Source organism: Gobio gobio (assembly GCF_949357685.1).
Source record: "Gobio gobio genome assembly, chromosome: 20".
Classification (NCBI taxonomy): Eukaryota; Metazoa; Chordata; class Actinopteri; order Cypriniformes; family Gobionidae; genus Gobio; species Gobio gobio.
Window position 1 is genome coordinate 24,640,680 of NC_137113.1, and position 17,785 is coordinate 24,658,464.

At 44.8% G+C, this 17,785-nt stretch overlaps 1 protein-coding gene across 1 annotated transcript in view; it reads right to left on the minus strand.

The window, feature by feature from the left end:
- Window positions 1–17,785, minus strand: part of ca10a (carbonic anhydrase Xa) — a 217,641-nt gene that overhangs the window by 113,378 nt on the left and 86,478 nt on the right. The window contains exon 3 of the mRNA XM_079845755.1: window positions 15,043–15,185. Within this exon, the coding sequence (XP_079701881.1) occupies window positions 15,043–15,185 (143 nt within the window). The remainder of the gene's footprint in view (window positions 1–15,042; window positions 15,186–17,785) is intronic.

Here is a 17,785-nt window from a genome sequence, read left to right on the forward strand (position 1 = left end):
GTAATATGACACCCCCAACTGTGTGTTCCCCTGCAGATCACTACAGATGTCATCCCATGGCTCCGTGTTTGCCGTTCCACCGTGTTCCCAGTGTAATTATCCTGATTCAGTGCCGCTAGATGAGCGTTCTTCTCCCTGTGGCAGCAGAACTCCCCATCTGGTCATACATGCATCTTGCATGTTAAATGGTTTCAATCTCCTTCTCCCTCTGGCCAGATTACAGGAAAAATGACATCAGTGATCCTTGAACTCTGATGAACAGAGTATTTAACTGACACCGCCTTCATCCCTTATTGCATGGCTTCACTGAGCAATCAGATATTTTAAAAGATTTTCTTCTGTGGAACGCATGCACGTGTCGGGGTGTCCATGTTTTATAACATCCTGCATTTTTACATTTTCAAAAAACATAACTTAGTATTATTTATCAGCCGTTTTCCTCATGGGCAACAAAAAAAAAATTATCCAACAGGGATTTTGGATATTGCCATCTTTGTGGGGACATTTTGTCCCCATAATGTAGGGTTTACAAGGACCGATTTCTCACACTCACATGCACACACGCACACAGGGGTGTCCAAGTTAAAACATCCTGCATTTTTACATTTTCAAAAAACATTGGTTTTCCTCATGGGGAATAAAAAAAATGACCCAACAAGGATTTTGGATATTGCCATCTTTGTAGGGACATTTTGTCCCCATAATGTAGGGTTTACAAGGACCAATCTCTCACACTCACACACACGCACACACAGGGGTGTCCAAGTTTTATAACATCCTGCATTATTACATTTTCAAAAAACATAACTTAGTATGATTTATCAGCTGTTTTCCTCATGGGGAACAAAAAAAAAAAAAATGACCCAACAAGGATTTTGGATATTGCCATCTTTGTGGGGACATTTTGTCCCCATAATGTAGGGTTTACAAGGACCGATCTCTCACACTCACACACACACGCACACAGGGGTGTCCAAGTTTTATAACATCCTGCATTTTTACATTTTCAAAAAACATAACTTAGTATGATTTGTCAGCCGTTTTCCTCATGGGGAACAAAAAAAATGACCCAACAAGGATTTCGGATATTGCCATCTTTGTGGGGACATTTTGTCCCCATAATGTAGGGTTTACAAGGACCGATCTCTCACACTCACACACACACGCACACAGGGGTGTCCAAGTTTTATAACATCCTGCATTTTTACATTTTCAAAAAACATAACTTAGTATGATTTATCAGCCGTTTTCCTCATGGGGAACAAAACAAATGACCCAACAAGGATTTTGGATATTGCCATCTTTGTGGTGACATTGTGTCCCCATAATGTAGGGTTTACAAGGACCGATCACACACACGCATGCACACACACAACATTAGGACTCATTGGAATTCATTGTATGGACAAAACAGAAACACTTTTCAAAATACCTGACTTTTTTCTTGTGCGGAACAGAAAAGATAAAATTTTCATTTTTGGCTGAACTAATCCTAGTTGACTTACAACTAAGAAAATCATTTATTTTATTAATATTCATATTATTAACAATTACTATTCTTATTCATATTTATTCTCAAACTTTTTTGAACGCCAAACCATTTTGAAAAAAAAAGTTGTTTTCTTGAAGTCTTAGATTTTACTTTAAAGGTGAACTATGTAAGATTTTTGCAGTAAAATATCCAAAAACCACTAGGCCAGTGTTATATATTTTGTTCAGTTGAGTACTTCAAATATCCCAAATGTTTTCAACTATTTGTAAATCGTGAGAAATTGCTATTTTAACCAAGGAACCGGGACGTGTGAGCTATGCGTTTGAGGGAGTCGCCTGTCGATTGCTTCAAATCTGCGTCACCCTCGGTTTCCGGTTTTATTTTTCAGAAAAGCTGTACTCCCACTGCAGAGTGAACAAGTGTCATAGCAGCCGCCGAGTGAACGTCATAACTTCCTTTTCCACACACTCAGATATAGCTAATACGATAAACAGAGTTGCGTTACCTCATACTCATGACTGGAAAAGAGGAAGTGAAGTTATTATGGCGACTATGCCATAATAACAGTCCCGCTCTTCAATCGCTCCTGCGGCCTTGCTCAGCTCCACAACACTCGGTCCTGCTCTGCTTCATACTACAGTAATAATCGCATCCATGAACATGATTTCTCCTATCCTGACTCTTTTCCACCGGCTGTGAGGTGAAGACCACATGTCTTAAAGGGGTGGTAAACCACGATTTCACTATTCTAACTTTAGCTAACGTGTAATGTTGCTGCTTGAGCATAAACAACATCTGCAAAGTTACAACGTTCAAAGTTTAAAGCAAAGGGAGATATTTGCTTTTAAAGAAATCAGTTTCTAAGAACTACAGCAAACGGCCAGTAGGCGACTACACACATTCCTCCAGGGTTGGTGACATCAACAGGCTCAATATTTACATAAACCCCTCCTCCGAGAATATTAAATAAGGGGGGGGTGAGGCCATTTTGTATCGCGGCGCTGTTGTGGTATAGTAGGCTGGAGTGTTGTTGCCGCGATGCCGAGGAAACGCTGTTATTTTCATCCGGATTGCAGGTCTGGGGTACTTGCTCTGTTCAGCCTTCCTTGGGACGTGCAGAGCGTTTAACATACAGCATGTTATATGCACGTGTGTTTGAGTCAGCGGGGAATCAGGTGCGCGCAGGGCTCCCTGCACCACATCTAACAGAGGAAAACATCCACCGTCTTCGCGATTTCAATGCCAGATTTGCACAACGTCAGCTGCGTGAAAAAAACACTGCCGGCGCGTGGATGCACGACGCGCGCGCTGCACATTTCACGGAGGACAACACAAACTTCCACAAACTTTGCGAGTTCAATACAGGATATGCACCACGGCTTGTCCTGAAAGCTGGATTTACAAACAGAAGCTGTTCACGGGCCACAACCTGTAAGTCTGATTTATTTTTCATCGATGTGTTTTCCTGTAATAGGTTAATTGTACGTTGTAGCAAGGAAGTAAACAGATGACAACGCTGTTCTGCAAACCAGTCTGTTAAATGCTCATTCATACTTAATGTTATCCGACGAACACCTAATGTTACAAACACTAACGTTAAAATCTCAACAGCGAACCTGGCATTAGTGTAAATGATTCTTTGATTAGAGCTTTTATGTATTATTTATCTACAGGCATGCTAAACATGGTTCTCTTACGAGAGGTTCTCTCGTATTGCGTAAGTTCCTTACGCTACGGGAAAGTATTCTTTCTTCGAGATTTCTGAAAAACCCAAAATTATCCTTAATTTTGTAACATTGTCAACGCAGTGCGGCAGCCTGGCAGACCATAGCAGGCTATTCCAGCGTGCTATTGGCTGCTCTGCTGGCAACTGCAGCAGCCTATCGGTGAGCCCGCGTGACGTGGCGACCAATGAGGGCGCTTCGCGCCCACCTGGCTTCATTTGCCTACAGGTGGGGCGTGGCCACGTGTATATAAGCAGGGCTCACGGGCTGCATATTCGATTTTCTTTTCTTCAGCGAAGCCCTTCGCATCGCTGGATCTGGAACCCGCCGCCGTGACCGCGCAGACAAGCAAGCAGAGGACAGCGCCTGAGGAAGCCGGCAGCATCGCGCCACCTTCAGCCATCCGTGCCTGCTCTGCTATCCGGCAGCCCATATCCTTTACGCTCAAAAGTGTTGTCGCCGCTGCGTCACACTTTTTCACAAAAAGAGCCGAGCGTTGATACAAATGTCTCGTTCCACCTGCGGCTCCTGTCACGCGCAGCTCAGCTCCGGGGACCGCCACGTGATCTGCGCTCTCTGCCTGGGCCGTGATCACGCCGCCGCCGCACTCCTCGCCGGCGGATGCCAAGAGTGCGAAGAACTGACGATGTCGACCCTGTGGGCTCGACTCGTCCTGTTCGATGATGATATCCCTCCAGTCCCTGCCACGCCGCGCAGAAAGAAGCGCCGCTCGCAGCGGATTCCGGCGTTCGCCGAGAGAAGCTCGCCGGAACCTTTCCCGCCCGCTTCACTCTCGCCTTCCCCGCCCCCACCCCAGGCCGCCATTTCTGTTGCCGCCTCCGTGGATGAGGCGGATGCGGCCGCGGAACGCGCCGACAGCTGCTCCATCATGGCTTCCGACAGCGAGGACTGGTCTTCCGCGTCCTCTTCAGTCCAGGGCTCCGGACGCTCTCGAGCGGGTGAGGACGCCGAACTTTTGCGCCTTCTCACCCGGGCTGTCGAGCAGCTAGGCCTCGAATGGGCCCCGCCCAAGGTGGCAGCGCCGAACCGACTTGAAGGATGCTTCCTAAACAGTCGCCGCCGTGCGCCCACCTCCAGGACTGCACCCTTTCTGCCGGAGCTTCACGAGGAGCTCGCAAAGTCCTGGAACGCGCCATTCTCCGCGAGGGTCTCGTCTCAGGCTTCTTCGACGCTCTCACAAGTTGACGGCGCGGCCGAGAAAGGCTACAACGCTATCCCTCCGGTGGAAGAGGCGGTCGCAGCGCACCTTTGCCCGCCTTCTGGTTGGCGCTCAAAGGCTGCCCTCCCGTCTAAGGCCTGCAGAGTGACGTCATCGCTGATCGGCCGCGCTTTCGCTGCCTCCGGTCAAGCTGCGTCCGCTCTGCACTCTATGGCCGTGCTGCAAATCCTCCAAGCTAATCTCCTCCGCGACCTGGACGAGAAAAGCTGTGACGCTGAGTTAATCACGGATTTGCGAAGCGCGACGGATCTCTCCCTTCGCGCCACCAAGACCGCAGCACAGGCCCTCGGACGCTCTATGGCCTCCCTCACGGTAGCTGAGCGCCACCTCTGGCTCACGCTCGCGGACATGCGAGAAACAGAGCGCGCGGCCTTACTAAATGCTCCGCTCTCCCCGTCTGGGCTCTTTGGACCAGCGGTCAAGGGGATCGTCGACCGTTTCTCCGAAGTGCAGAAAACGACGCAGGCCATGAACCTCTTCCTGCCTCGACGCCCCGGCGCTAGCAATAGCTCCGCTGCTCGCCGTCCTCGTGACCAGCCAGCAACGAGCTCCGCGCAGCGCCCAGCGCGGCCCCCTTCGTCTCAGCGAAGACCGAGCGGCCGCCCCAGATCGCGCTCTTCCAGCCGTGGTAAGCCGCCTCCACCTCGGGGCCCCCGGCCTAGGATCGCGCTGAAGCCCGAGCCTCCAAAGTCCTCCTAGCCAGAGGCAAGAAACGACGGTTAAGTCCCGCCGCGGCCGGACCACCGTCAAAACTCTCTTTCCTGTCAGCCCCCACCACTGTGGCTGCTGCAGATGGATTTCACGCAGCCAAAGAGCCGGCAAAAATGCCTTCTCGCCTGTCAATAACCGCCGTTTTTACGGCGAACCAGAGAAATCACAAAGGTTGCATTATTTCTGGTTGCACGGCTCACGCCGTATTTGTTTCAAATGCAGTAAATATGCCCACTTTTCTGTGTTCACCCCTGCACACAAGCACTATAAACCCCGTGTCCCCCACTCACATAAAGCGGCCACCGGCCGCTCGAGTGCTAGAGTTAGGTCACGTGTCCGCTTGTTTGCGTCCACGACTAACCACCACACGCGCTGTCACACAGCCACTCTTAACCGGTCATGTTCCACGCGTAAGAGTTGTGCCCGCTCAAACGCGCTCACACATTTTCGCGAACATTATGCCTCAGGCGCCACGCGCCGCGCCACACACCATTTGTTTTCCGCCCATGGTGGCCGGAGCGATGAGTGTAGGGCCGCACACAAGCCACTCCCCGCTCGAAGCGGCAGAGATGCAGTGTGTAGGGCGGCCAGCCATCGCGAGCGATCGGCTGGCCCACAGCACAGAGAGCGCGCGCACTGCGCCCGCCCCTCCTATACAGGCCGTCAAACCCGCGAAGCGCGGCGTTTCGAGCCCGGAGGCCGTTCTATCCCGTGTGGCGCACGCGAGAGCGTGGGAAGCCATTCCAGGTGTATCAGAATGGGTGCTGAAAACAGTGAAGCACGGCTACACTCTGCAGTTCGCTCGCCGCCCTCCGCGCTTCTGTGCGCGTACAGAGACGAGAGTGAGCGAGGAAGTAGCACATCTACTTCGAGCAGAAATAGCCACGCTGCTGTGCAAAGGGGCTATAGAACCGGTTCCCCATTCTATGAGCAAGTCAGGCTTTTACAGCCGGTATTTTCTCGTGCCAAAAAGGGATGGGTCGCTCAGACCGATTCTGGATCTGAGGCGTCTGAACAAAGCTCTTATGAAAAGATCGTTCAAGATGCTCACGACCAAGCAGATCCTCGCGCATATTCGCCCGAGAGACTGGCTAATCTCCCTAGATTTGAAAGATGCATATTTTCAAATCAAGATAACGCCGCGTCACAGGCCATTCTTACGATTCGCCTTCGACGGCCAGGCTTATCAATACACCGTCCTTCCGTTCGGCCTGTCACTAGCACCCCGTACATTTACGAAGTGCATGGACGCGGCCCTCGCTCCTCTGAGAAATCGAGAGATGCGAGTATTGAACTATCTGGACGATTGGCTCATCCTGGCGCAGTCGGAGGCCGAGCTCCTCGCCCACAGGGCAATGCTGCTCAGCCATCTGGACAGCCTAGGGCTCAAGGTCAATTGGACCAAGAGCTCATTAGTGCCCACGCAATCAACCTCATTCCTGGGTTTGAATCTGGACACTGTGGCAATGTCAGCCCGCCTGTTACCCCATCGCGCGCGCCAAGTTCGGCGCATAGCTGCGTACTTCTGGCCGGGCAAAATCGCACCTCTCAAGCTTTTTCAGAGGATGCTGGGACGTATGGCCTCAGCTGCGGCTGTGCTCCAGCTGAGCTTAATGCGCATGCGCCCGCTGCAATGCTGGTTAAACGCCCGAGTGCCTCACAGAGCCTGGGCGTCCGGTGGCTTCAGGATCAGAGTGACTCAGGGCTGCGTGTCAGCCCTAGAGCCCTGGTTAGTAGCCGACTGGTACCAGAGGGGAGTGACGATGGGAGCCATCTCACACCGCAAGGTCATCTCGACGGACGCCTCCACCACGGGTTGGGGCGCCGTTTTCGAGGGCAGATCAGCCTCGGGCCTTTGGTCGAGCGAGGAAAAACTCCTACACATAAACTGTTTGGAGATGATAGCGGTAGAGAACGCGCTCAGGCAGTTTCTCCCGCTTATACGAGGACACCATGTGTTAGTCCGGTCGGACAACACCACAGTGGTGTCCTACGTGAACCGGCAGGGCGGTGTCAGGTCCAGAGGTCTGGGCAATCTGACAGAACGCCTGCTCGTGTGGGCACACAGCTCGCTGCGCTCGCTGAGAGCTGCGCACGTGCCGGGCCACCTCAATGTGGGCCCGGACAAGCTGTCCAGGGGCCTCATTCTCCCAGGAGAATGGTCCCTGCACCCCCAGACAGTCCAGCTGGTATGGCGCCTGTTCGGCAGAGCGGAGCTCGACCTCTTTGCAACAAAAGAGAACGCCCGCTGCCCGACGTTTCTGTCCAAAAGCGAGGATGCGCTGTCCCAAACTTGGCCCAGCCTCCCGCTGTATGCTTTCCCGCCGATCTCCCTATTGCCCCAGGTCATAGCGAAAATCAGGGAAACGCGCCGTCCGGTGCTCCTTATAGCACCGCGCTGGGAGAACCAGATTTGGTACCCAGAGCTGGTGAAGCTGTCGCACTCACCCCCCTGGCCAGTTCCGCTGAGAGCAGACCTTCTCTCTCAAGCAGGAGGGTCAGTTTGGCATCCCCATCCAGAGCGATGGTCTCTGCATGTATGGGTGACCAACGGATACCCGTTGACCTGCCCGAAGGGGTTATGAACACGATTTCACACTCTAGAGCCCCCTCGACGAGGCGGTTATATAGTTCTAAGTGGTCGGTGTTCACTGAGGGGTGTGTTTCCAAGGGATTGGACCCACAGCAATGTGGGGTCCAGCGGGTGCTCTCCTTCCTCCAAGAGCTTTTGGAACAGGGCAGGTCCCCTTCCACGCTCAAAGTGTATGTGGCGGCTATAGCAGCGTTCGCTCAGACGACGCTAGGTAGCACGCTAGGAAGGAACGAGCTCATCATCCGTTTCCTCAGAGGAGCCAGACGGATGAATCCCCCGCGGCCCCCGTCGGTTCCTATATGGGATCTGGCCTTGGTCCTAGAGGCCCTGAAGGCTCATCCCTTTGAACCGCTCGAGACTGTGGAACCAAGGTTCCTTTCGCTAAAAACCGCGTTTCTGATAGCTCTGGCTTCAGTGAAACGCGTGGGGGATCTACACGCGCTCTCAGTGAGCCTGACGTGTATGGAGTTCGGTCCTAATGACTCTAAGGTCATTCTCAGACCGAGGCATGGTTATGTCCCCAAAGCGATCGGCACTCCCTTCAGGGCGCAGATTATCTCCCTCTCGGCTCTGCCAGCGTCCGATGAGGGGGACGGTGGCAATTTCCTCTGCCCTGTCAGGGCATTGAGGGTTTATGTCACACGCTCCGCCGCCTTCAGGCGTTCTGAGCAGCTATTTGTTTCGTTTGGTGGGCGCACTAAAGGTCTCGCCTCCTCGAAACAGACCCTGTCCAGGTGGATAGTGGACGCGATTGCAGCTGCATACGCTTCCAAACACCTGCAGTGCCCGCTAGGTGTCAGAGCACACTCCACCAGAGGCATGGCCTCTTCGTGGGCTTGGGCCAGAGGGATTTCCATCCACGATATCTGTATGGCGGCAGGCTGGGCCTCCCCGTCTACGTTCGTGAGATTTTACAATCTGGAAATTCCTGCCTTACAGGCGAAAGTGTTATCAGTTCAATAGGGCTGTTGGTTCTGCCCAGTGGTTCTGCGCAGACATAGCTCACATACTGGTAGTAAGTTCGGTACTAGGCTCATTGTGAATTTGAAGGAGACCGGCGGTGCCGTTCCCTCATTTACGAGACGAGCTGTTGTGAGTTTGATGGTGACCGGCGGTGCCGTTACCTCACTCATATAACAAGATATTGTGAACTTGAAGGCGACCGGCGTTGCCGCTCCCTCATTCATGAGACAAGGTGTGGTGAATTTGAAGGAGACCGGCAGGTGCCGTTCCCTCATTCATGGGACAGGGTGTTGTAACCACCCGTCGTAACCACCCGTCAGTTCGAATGAAGTGTCTGTATATGTGGTGGCCCGTTTTCCTTACCGGCCACCCTGCCCGAGCAGTGTTATGGTCCCCGGTTCCCTGGGATACATATGCTGTATGCGAGGCGCGCACGGCGTTGACAATATGTTCCCGTAGCGTAAGGAACTTACGCAATACGAGAGAACCTCTCGTAAGAGAACGATACTCGGTTACTTAACGTAACCTCGGTTCTCTCTAGAAGAGGGAACGAGTATTGCGTTCCTTGCCGTGCGCCCCGCGGGCTTTTATGCTTCAGAACTACGAAAACCGAATATGCAGCCCGTGAGCCCTGCTTATATACACGTGGCCACGCCCCACCTGTAGGCAAATGAAGCCAGGTGGGCGCGAAGTGCCCTCATTGGTCGCCACGTCACGCGGGCTCACCGATAGGCTGCTGCAGTTGCCAGCAGAGCAGCCAATAGCACGCTGGAATAGCCTGCTATGGTCTGCCAGGCTGCCGCACTGCGTTGACAATGTTACAAAATTAAGGATAATTTTGGGTTTTTCAGAAATCTCGAAGAAAGAATACTTTCCCGTAGCGTAAGGAACTTACGCAATACTCGTTCCCTCTTCTAGAGAGAACCGAGGTTACGTTAAGTAACCGAGTATCGTTCTGTGTGTGATTTGGCTAACTTACTAGTAAAGCCAGTGCTTAGTGTTTGTTTTGGGTTAGTTCTTGCGACAGATATTTGGCTATAATCGTTCTAAAAATACAAAAGTTAAAGTGCCATTCAGTAGCGATCACTATAGATCCGCAGTCTTTACTCTTGAGGACTGAACAGGTTCTGCTCGATCATCTTCACTCAAATGTTCTGGGTCTGATTCGGGCTCAGATTGGTATGGTTTTATTGACGCCATTGTTTCTAACACTGACCAAAGCACAGCCTCCGGTAAGGGGCGTGACGTTTCCGACATACATGCACTGCGTTTAGCGAATCACAACACACTGGGCCAGCTAACCAATCAGAGCCCACTGTGTATTTTTGAGGGACTGGCTTCATACAACCCGGAAAGCATCAGACCGTTTTACAAGGAGGGACAGAGCAGTGTAGAATAAAGGTCAAATATATGAAAAATAAGGCAATTTTTTTAAAAACGAAGCATGAACACATGTTACAGTGCACCCCACAAACACAGTCAAGCCTTCAAAAGAATGTGTTTTACCACCCCTTTAAGATTCTGCGCTCAAACGTAGCGTCATCAAACTACGCCTTTCTTTTGAACAGGCGACCTCTAGTGGATGGAAAAGTTACATAGTGTAGCTTTAATATTTCAATAATTGAATGGCACATTTGCATATAATAATAACAGCAATAATAATAATAATGTTTTTATATGTTAATTTTACCTCTTAGTATAAATTCAAAAATATATTACTGTTGTAAAAAACACTCTGAAAGGCAGCACATAAATCACAGCATTTTGCGATATCACAATTTCAACTTTAATGTGATTCAATGTGCACTCCTATTTATTTTAATGATTTACATTTTTATGATTTCATTAGTTATTAGCTTTTCTTCAACTCACAAACTCTCAGGGGTTCCCATTTGGAAAACCCTGGCCTGTTTTAACTCAAATCAATATTCCATGCCCATATATTCACTTAAGTATGTAGCCACATATAGAGTGGAATAATGTACAGACATCCAATGTTTAAAATCAAACAAACCCCGATAGGGTTTACCTGTTTAACCCCCGTATAATCAGATGATAATGACTGGCTGACTGTACATTACCTCTTTAATATCATCAGTAACAGATTTACAGAAGTTCCCCCAGAGAACAAGTCATTTAAAAGAAGAAAAACAAGAAATCTGGTGTTCATTTACACTTATCACCGTGAATCTCTTTTTGTGCGTCCTGTATGCGTGTGATCTGAGAGTTGTGTTGTCCCCCAGTTCAAACATCGACCTGTTTAAACTGACTGAAAGCCAAACTGATGCCATCAGTTTATATAGAGAACGTATCTCACACTGTCAACTACCCAAGCTAATGAAATCGCAATGACAAGGCTGACTCAGTGAGTAATCTAATATGATATTCATGTAACTGAATAAAATCTGTGTGCAGATCGTATCTGTCACTGTTTGTCTCTGGGCGTGATTCGGTCCTGATTTACCAATGGCGACAAAGGAAGGTGACATGTATGCATGCACTCTGCCATGTTCTACATTACAACTACACTATGCTAAACGGCATGTAGCCTGATTCGTTTCGGTAATTAGTCCCATATCATATCTACATTACCCCAGAGCTAACAACGTTAAGAAAAAAAAATAGTTTCATGTGGCATCTTTTCATATTCATGTCTCAAATTCTCCACTTTGCTGATTGGAGATTTCAGTAAGGGACACACTACTGTCATCTTCCACCCTTGTCAGAGAGATTAAATTCATTAAAAGCTCTTCAAGTAATTGCGGCTCATCTACAGCAGAGCAAATATTCAATTAATACAGACAATTTAATAACTGTGATTCCCTTAAACCAAAGCACATAACCTTGATGCATGTCTGCTTTTGATTAATTGGTTTTCTATTCTGAGGTCATTTTAATTTCCGTTAACTATTCATTAGTCCATTTATCACGCTGTGAAGAGCCTGGGCAATGTAAACTCCTCTCTGACAGAAACTCAAACACACAGAGGTGTGACTTCAAACACACTCTGACTCTTCATCAAGGACTACGGACCAGCGGCACACGTTTGAACTGAAATAACAGTGTGAAAAAAAAGAAAAGATTTATGTTCCAGCAAATCGGAAGTCAGGAGGACATTTCTGGGCTATCTGAAACAACCTATGAATCTTTTCTCCTTAATCCGCACATTTGAAATGAGCACAAAGGACTTTAGTCTGCAAATAATGTTTTTAATGCTGACATATTTATAGAGCAAACATCCAGTAAATGGGTCTTTCATTTTTTTGTTTAGAACAAACTCATTTCAGTTGCTATTCATCTCAATTATAAATAATTAATCCAACTAATTATTTCATAAGACTTGGCATGTCAAAAGTGCTTTGGCCAAATTACCATGCAGTGGATTATTATCCTTCTATTATCCTTCTGTCTGATTGGCTCTCTAGTCATTGACTGATCTGTTTGAGTATGAAACTCTGCCTCTAGTGTATGACCTCAGTTACCCACTGCTGATGAATTTCAAGAGAGGATTTATTAATATGCAAAGCATGCCATCCTCTCACCATTGACAAACAAATGATAGTACTTGTATGTGGTTAGTTTATGCGTAACATGCCCAAAGATTTTTTCAAAATTAAAAATGTACATGAACATCTATGTGAATATATAACCTGTGAAATTTCTATGAATACAGCATAACCAAATACATTTCTATGAATATATAGCCAAAGAAATATGAATATCCTAAGATTTTTATCCTAAGATCTTTGGCTAGGTGTAGATTAACCCGATTGCATGGTCCAATACCAGCATTGACAAGTTAAAACTCTTATTCATGTTTGCATTGACTGGAAGAGTAAAGCTTTATTTTTGATAGTTATTACGGCTACTGTGTTCATTAGATCTAGCATTAAGCATGCTTTAAATGAGACAGAGATCAAATAAAGAGAGAGAGATTGTATGTGAATTACCTACGTCTGTGCAACCTCGCTCTACTAAAGTTTAATTCCGTCAAAAACAGCGGCATTACCTTGCTAACAAATATAATGTAGCGACTCGATAGCAAATCTACTCTATTAATAGAAGTCACGAGCAGTATTGACAAGTTTCCTTGCTTTTGAATGTTTACTGTATATGCAGCACAATCTCTGATCTCTTTGAGCAAATTATCACTATTAACTAGTTGCATATTAGCTTGCATATTACTAGCATATTGGCTGTATATTAGTATTTATAAAGCACATATGAATGCCTCACTCTACCTTACTAACTATTGATATTCAGTAAATTAGGAGTTTATTGAGGTAAAAGTCATAGTTAATAGTGAATGTGTTCCCCAAACTAAAGTATGAAAGCTGGGACCATGATGAGTCTTGTGCATGTTGCCCACTTGGGTCCCACCAAGTGGCAAGTGCCATCCTTTATGAAATCCATCTGGGCAATTCACATGGGGCCATTATGGAACCCGCGGACAATCCCATATAGAGCCCATTTCAAAACCACTTGGGCCCCACATTTAAATGTTGTCTGGGTTAAAGCTGGGACCAAAATGGGTCTTGTGCATGTTGCCCACTTGGGTCCCAACTAGTGGCAAGTGCCATCCTATATGAAATCCATCTGGGCAATTAACATGGGCCATTATGGAACAAGCGGACAATCCTATATGGGGCCAATTTTTCATGTTGGCTGGGCAGAAATGTATATGAAAATCTTAATAAAATATGAATATGGCTAGGGCTACCCTGAGAAATGAATGTATAACCAAATAAATGCATGTGAATTTAAAGCGTAAGAAATGTATATGACTAAATAATAGTGCTGTCAAAATTAGCGCGAACACACACAGTTAATGTTTTTCAGTCAAAATATTTAACGCAATTACGCAGCATCCGTTTTTTTATCATCCTTTGGCTAGCGTTACATTATATGATCACGCTCTTATTCATTCAAATGCTTTAAAACCATTCCAGCGCAACAAGATGAGAATGCACTGTCTGTGAATGTCCTGGGTGCATCTCAATCAGCTCCCTAGTTTCCTAGGTTGTGAATCAGTATATCGTGTACATGAACGTGGCTGACTCCCTGATCAGTGCTCTGACTACTGAACTAGGGAGCTGATTGAGACGCAACCCTTGTCTGAAAGACGCGGGCCAAAATCGATTTCTCTTTGCTCTTGAACAAACAACACACCGAATTATGCCAAAATGCCCATTTTGTCAAGTATTCTCACAAGAGCAGTCGTAAATGAGTTCAATTAACTTAAAAGAGTTGTGAGAAAATGAGATCTGCGTCATTCGGCAGCGGCAAATCTTAAAGGAACAGCAGCGACTAAGGATGACAGTCATTAATGTTAATTACAGTACAAAGTTAACAGAGAAAATTGTGGCTTTAAAAAGCAGTTATTCTATATTTAATTTAAAATGTATGCAGTGCAGACAGTTTGAAAACTTCAATTTTAACTTCAACTATTCAATTTTTGTATATTGGCCACAGGTAAATATTACATTTATTATAATAGGTTTATGTAAAGATTGTTTTAAGTTCACTTGAAATAGATATAGCTTTTAATTATCAGTAGCAGTTTTAGAATCGGTGATACTGGCCTTCATAAAAAGATGCTATTTCAACAAATATTTCAAATATACTGTATTTAATTATTTGAATTTATTTGAAGGGTAGCCCCTTGAAATGTAACCTCTCAATTTCGAAGGGGGTCACAAAAATGTAGGTTGTTTCTACATTCATTTGGAGAGAAGCTGTGAAATTATTTACAGAATTTTTTTTTACAATTAATTAAAAAAAATTATTTATTGATTGACAGGCACTACTAAATAACCAAAGGAATTGATATTATGTAACCTACAAATAGGGTATGCGTCATATCTATTTATATCCTTTCACTTTAAATGGTACTGTAGTGTGACAACCCATCTCAATTTATATGCGGTCAAACCTGCTTGCATAATAATTATTACAATTTTAAAAGAATGCCAAGTAGAATATAGCATGACAGACTGCAGGATATCAGCTACCAATACACGCATGCACACTTTATACACGCATGCACACTTTCAAACACAAGGCTATGAGTTTGCGGTATGTGGCACTATGCAGTATAACAGTAGCAGCAAACGGTACAATTCAAATTAAGCAGCATTATTTACAATCCTAACCGTTTTGTATCTAGCACAACCACTGACCTAGATGCATTTTTTCACCCAAGTAGCATTTTCACAGTTGATCCTAGCACTTTTACACTTGAAACAATGTTTTTCTTTTCCCAAGCAGCTCACCGCACTGATACTGTAGCTGTGCAGACATCAGATAAAACATGGCTTACCTTTCGTCCACCAGTGTTGAGCCTCAGTGGTGTCAAGAAGGGATCAAATATCATATGGCTCGTCTCAATGTTGACTGGAGACTGTCTCTTCCCCACAGAACACAGATTCCATGCAGAATTTACAAGCCCCCAGAACGATGGCACTGCAACAAGAGAAAGTGCACCATGATACACAGTACATTCATCAAACGCTCTTACTCACCGTCACCGTAAGAAAAAAAAACCCAGCTAATTTGTTCAGAATTGATGAAATTATTATAAAACAATTATTAATCACAAAGAAAAAATATCTGATACTTTCAGCGTCAAAATGCATTTTAAAAGCATTACAATAACCACTGTAATAAAAATAATAGACATTATAGACTTAATTTATAATAATAGTAAGAACCACAAGTTACTTAATTCTTACTAATTTAATTTAATAATTATAAAGCATAATATATTTAAATATTTCAAAAACCCTTGAAATTAAAGCCTTTTTTAATTGTGCAATAATGGTGATGTAATTTCTTCCTGCAGTGATTGCAGCAATATATTTTTTGACTGTGTATGAATATGCATGCGTGTATGAATATGATTAATTGAATGGACTGCAACCGCAATAACAACAATAATAATAATATTACAAGTAAAAGTGATTTATGGTGGTGTGATGTAATAAATAACAAAAAGGCACATGCAAATATGTAATGTATAATTCAAATTATGCAAACAAGCAGTTTTTGTTTCTGTAAAATATAGACTGCAAAAAAATTTCTCACAACTGTTTTGAACATTGATAATAATCATAAATGTTTCTTGAGCAGCGAATCATATTAGAATGATTTCTGAAGGATCATGTGACTGAAGACTGGAGTAATGATGCTGAAAATTCAGCTTTGCATCACAAAAATAATTTTTAAAATACATTTTAAAATATTTTCATATAGAAAACCGCTATTTTACATTTAAAATACTATTTCACAATATTACTGTTTTTTTGTTGTTGTATTTTTAATGAAATAAATGCAGCCTTGGTTAAACATTAAAAATCTTACAGATCAAAAACTTTTGAACGGCAGTGTACATTAGTTTTATTAGTAGTCAACTAGTATACAATTAGTAGTCATTATACATTTTGTAAAATGGTCTAAGGGATTTCAATAATTAAATTATACAATTATACAAAACAATTCAATGTAGGTACCACTGTGTCTTTTGCTTTAAATACATCAAACATTCCTTACAGCTAAAAGAATTAGCACAATATGAAAGTTAAAATGATAAAGTGATATTAATAGATATTAACGCAATGATAATACTTTGAGGCATGCTCTTATTTTAGCTACAGTGTGTTAATATAATTACCAGCATTCACCGTTAAAGCTTTAACACTCTGACTTATATTAAATTACATTTTTATGATCTAGTCTTTCTTATTATAACTCTATTAATGGCTACGGCTCACAGTTCCGGTTTCAAATGTCTCTAATACCAAAAGATGGCAGGTAGATTTGTAGCAGTCTGTTATGAGGGAAAATGTATTTAAAAAAAAAAAAAAAAAAAAAAAAAAAAAAAAAAAAAGGTTACAACTGCCCCCGGTCTCCCTTAAACAGAACTCTTTTACTCATAAGAAAGTCGGTGCAACAATATCCCTTTATTCTTTCAAATACCTTTATTCAACATCAGAGTTCCAGCAGCCATGACATTTTCAAGCAATTTGGACGATTTATACAAAGTGTTCGCCTTGGCATTTTCACAGCGTTGTGCTACATGCACCTCCAGCTGACAACCATTACATGAGATGATTGGCAGCCAGCAAAACAGGATTTATCATCAATAATTTATGAGCAGTCAGCGGTGTAGTTAAGGACCTTCAAGCTTGCACCTTCTATCAAGAAAATTCCACTCCTGGAACTTTTTGGTTGGTTGACTTAACCCAGTTGGCTTAGCAGAAAAGCAACGACACAAAACACAAAATGTATAATGTTTATCCCACCACAATGACATCAGCACTTCTGCCCTCGTTTCAGGCCTCCAAATAAGTAAAGACTTCATAAATCACTGTTCCCATTGTCCCGATGCTGAGAGAAGCAGGTGGTCTCCACACCATATTTTTCATGTTGCGAGTCGCCATAATTTGAGCCTGCATTTTTCTGAACAAGCACCACCTGCTGTTTTCTGTCATGTGAGCACTCAACAGTTCTCCTTGAGAAAAGAACTTGACAAAGTAGCAGCGTGTACACACACTTTTGTACAAGGAAAAACGAACACGCACACAGGACGTGTAATCTCTTCGACCGCCTAATGATATGCTAAGAAGGCTTGCATATTGTTCGGGGACAATGCTTGCTAAACAAAAGTGTGGCTCAACTGGGGCCACGACTTTCTGATTAATAAAAGTATGGCTGGTTGGTGTGGTTGGTCATGGCTTCAGCGGTCTTTACTCAAAATTAACAGCTGGCTGCTATTCCCATCTCATTTCTTGGCATTAAAACAATTGCTGCATTGGATAGTGCTGAAATAGAAAATGAAAATGGTTTCGGGGAGAGAAAAAAAAGTCATATCTTATTTAGGAAAGCTTTGAATTAGGTTGTAATGTCCTCTAAGATGCAGGCAGAAGAATGACAAATAATTCAGATGCTTCGACATCAGTCACTAAAATAACAGAAAATCCATAACCGGAATAGGGCTGCAGTGTATGAAATCGATCCGCTAAACACAGACGACATGTCAAAAATGGTAAATACTTATTACACAT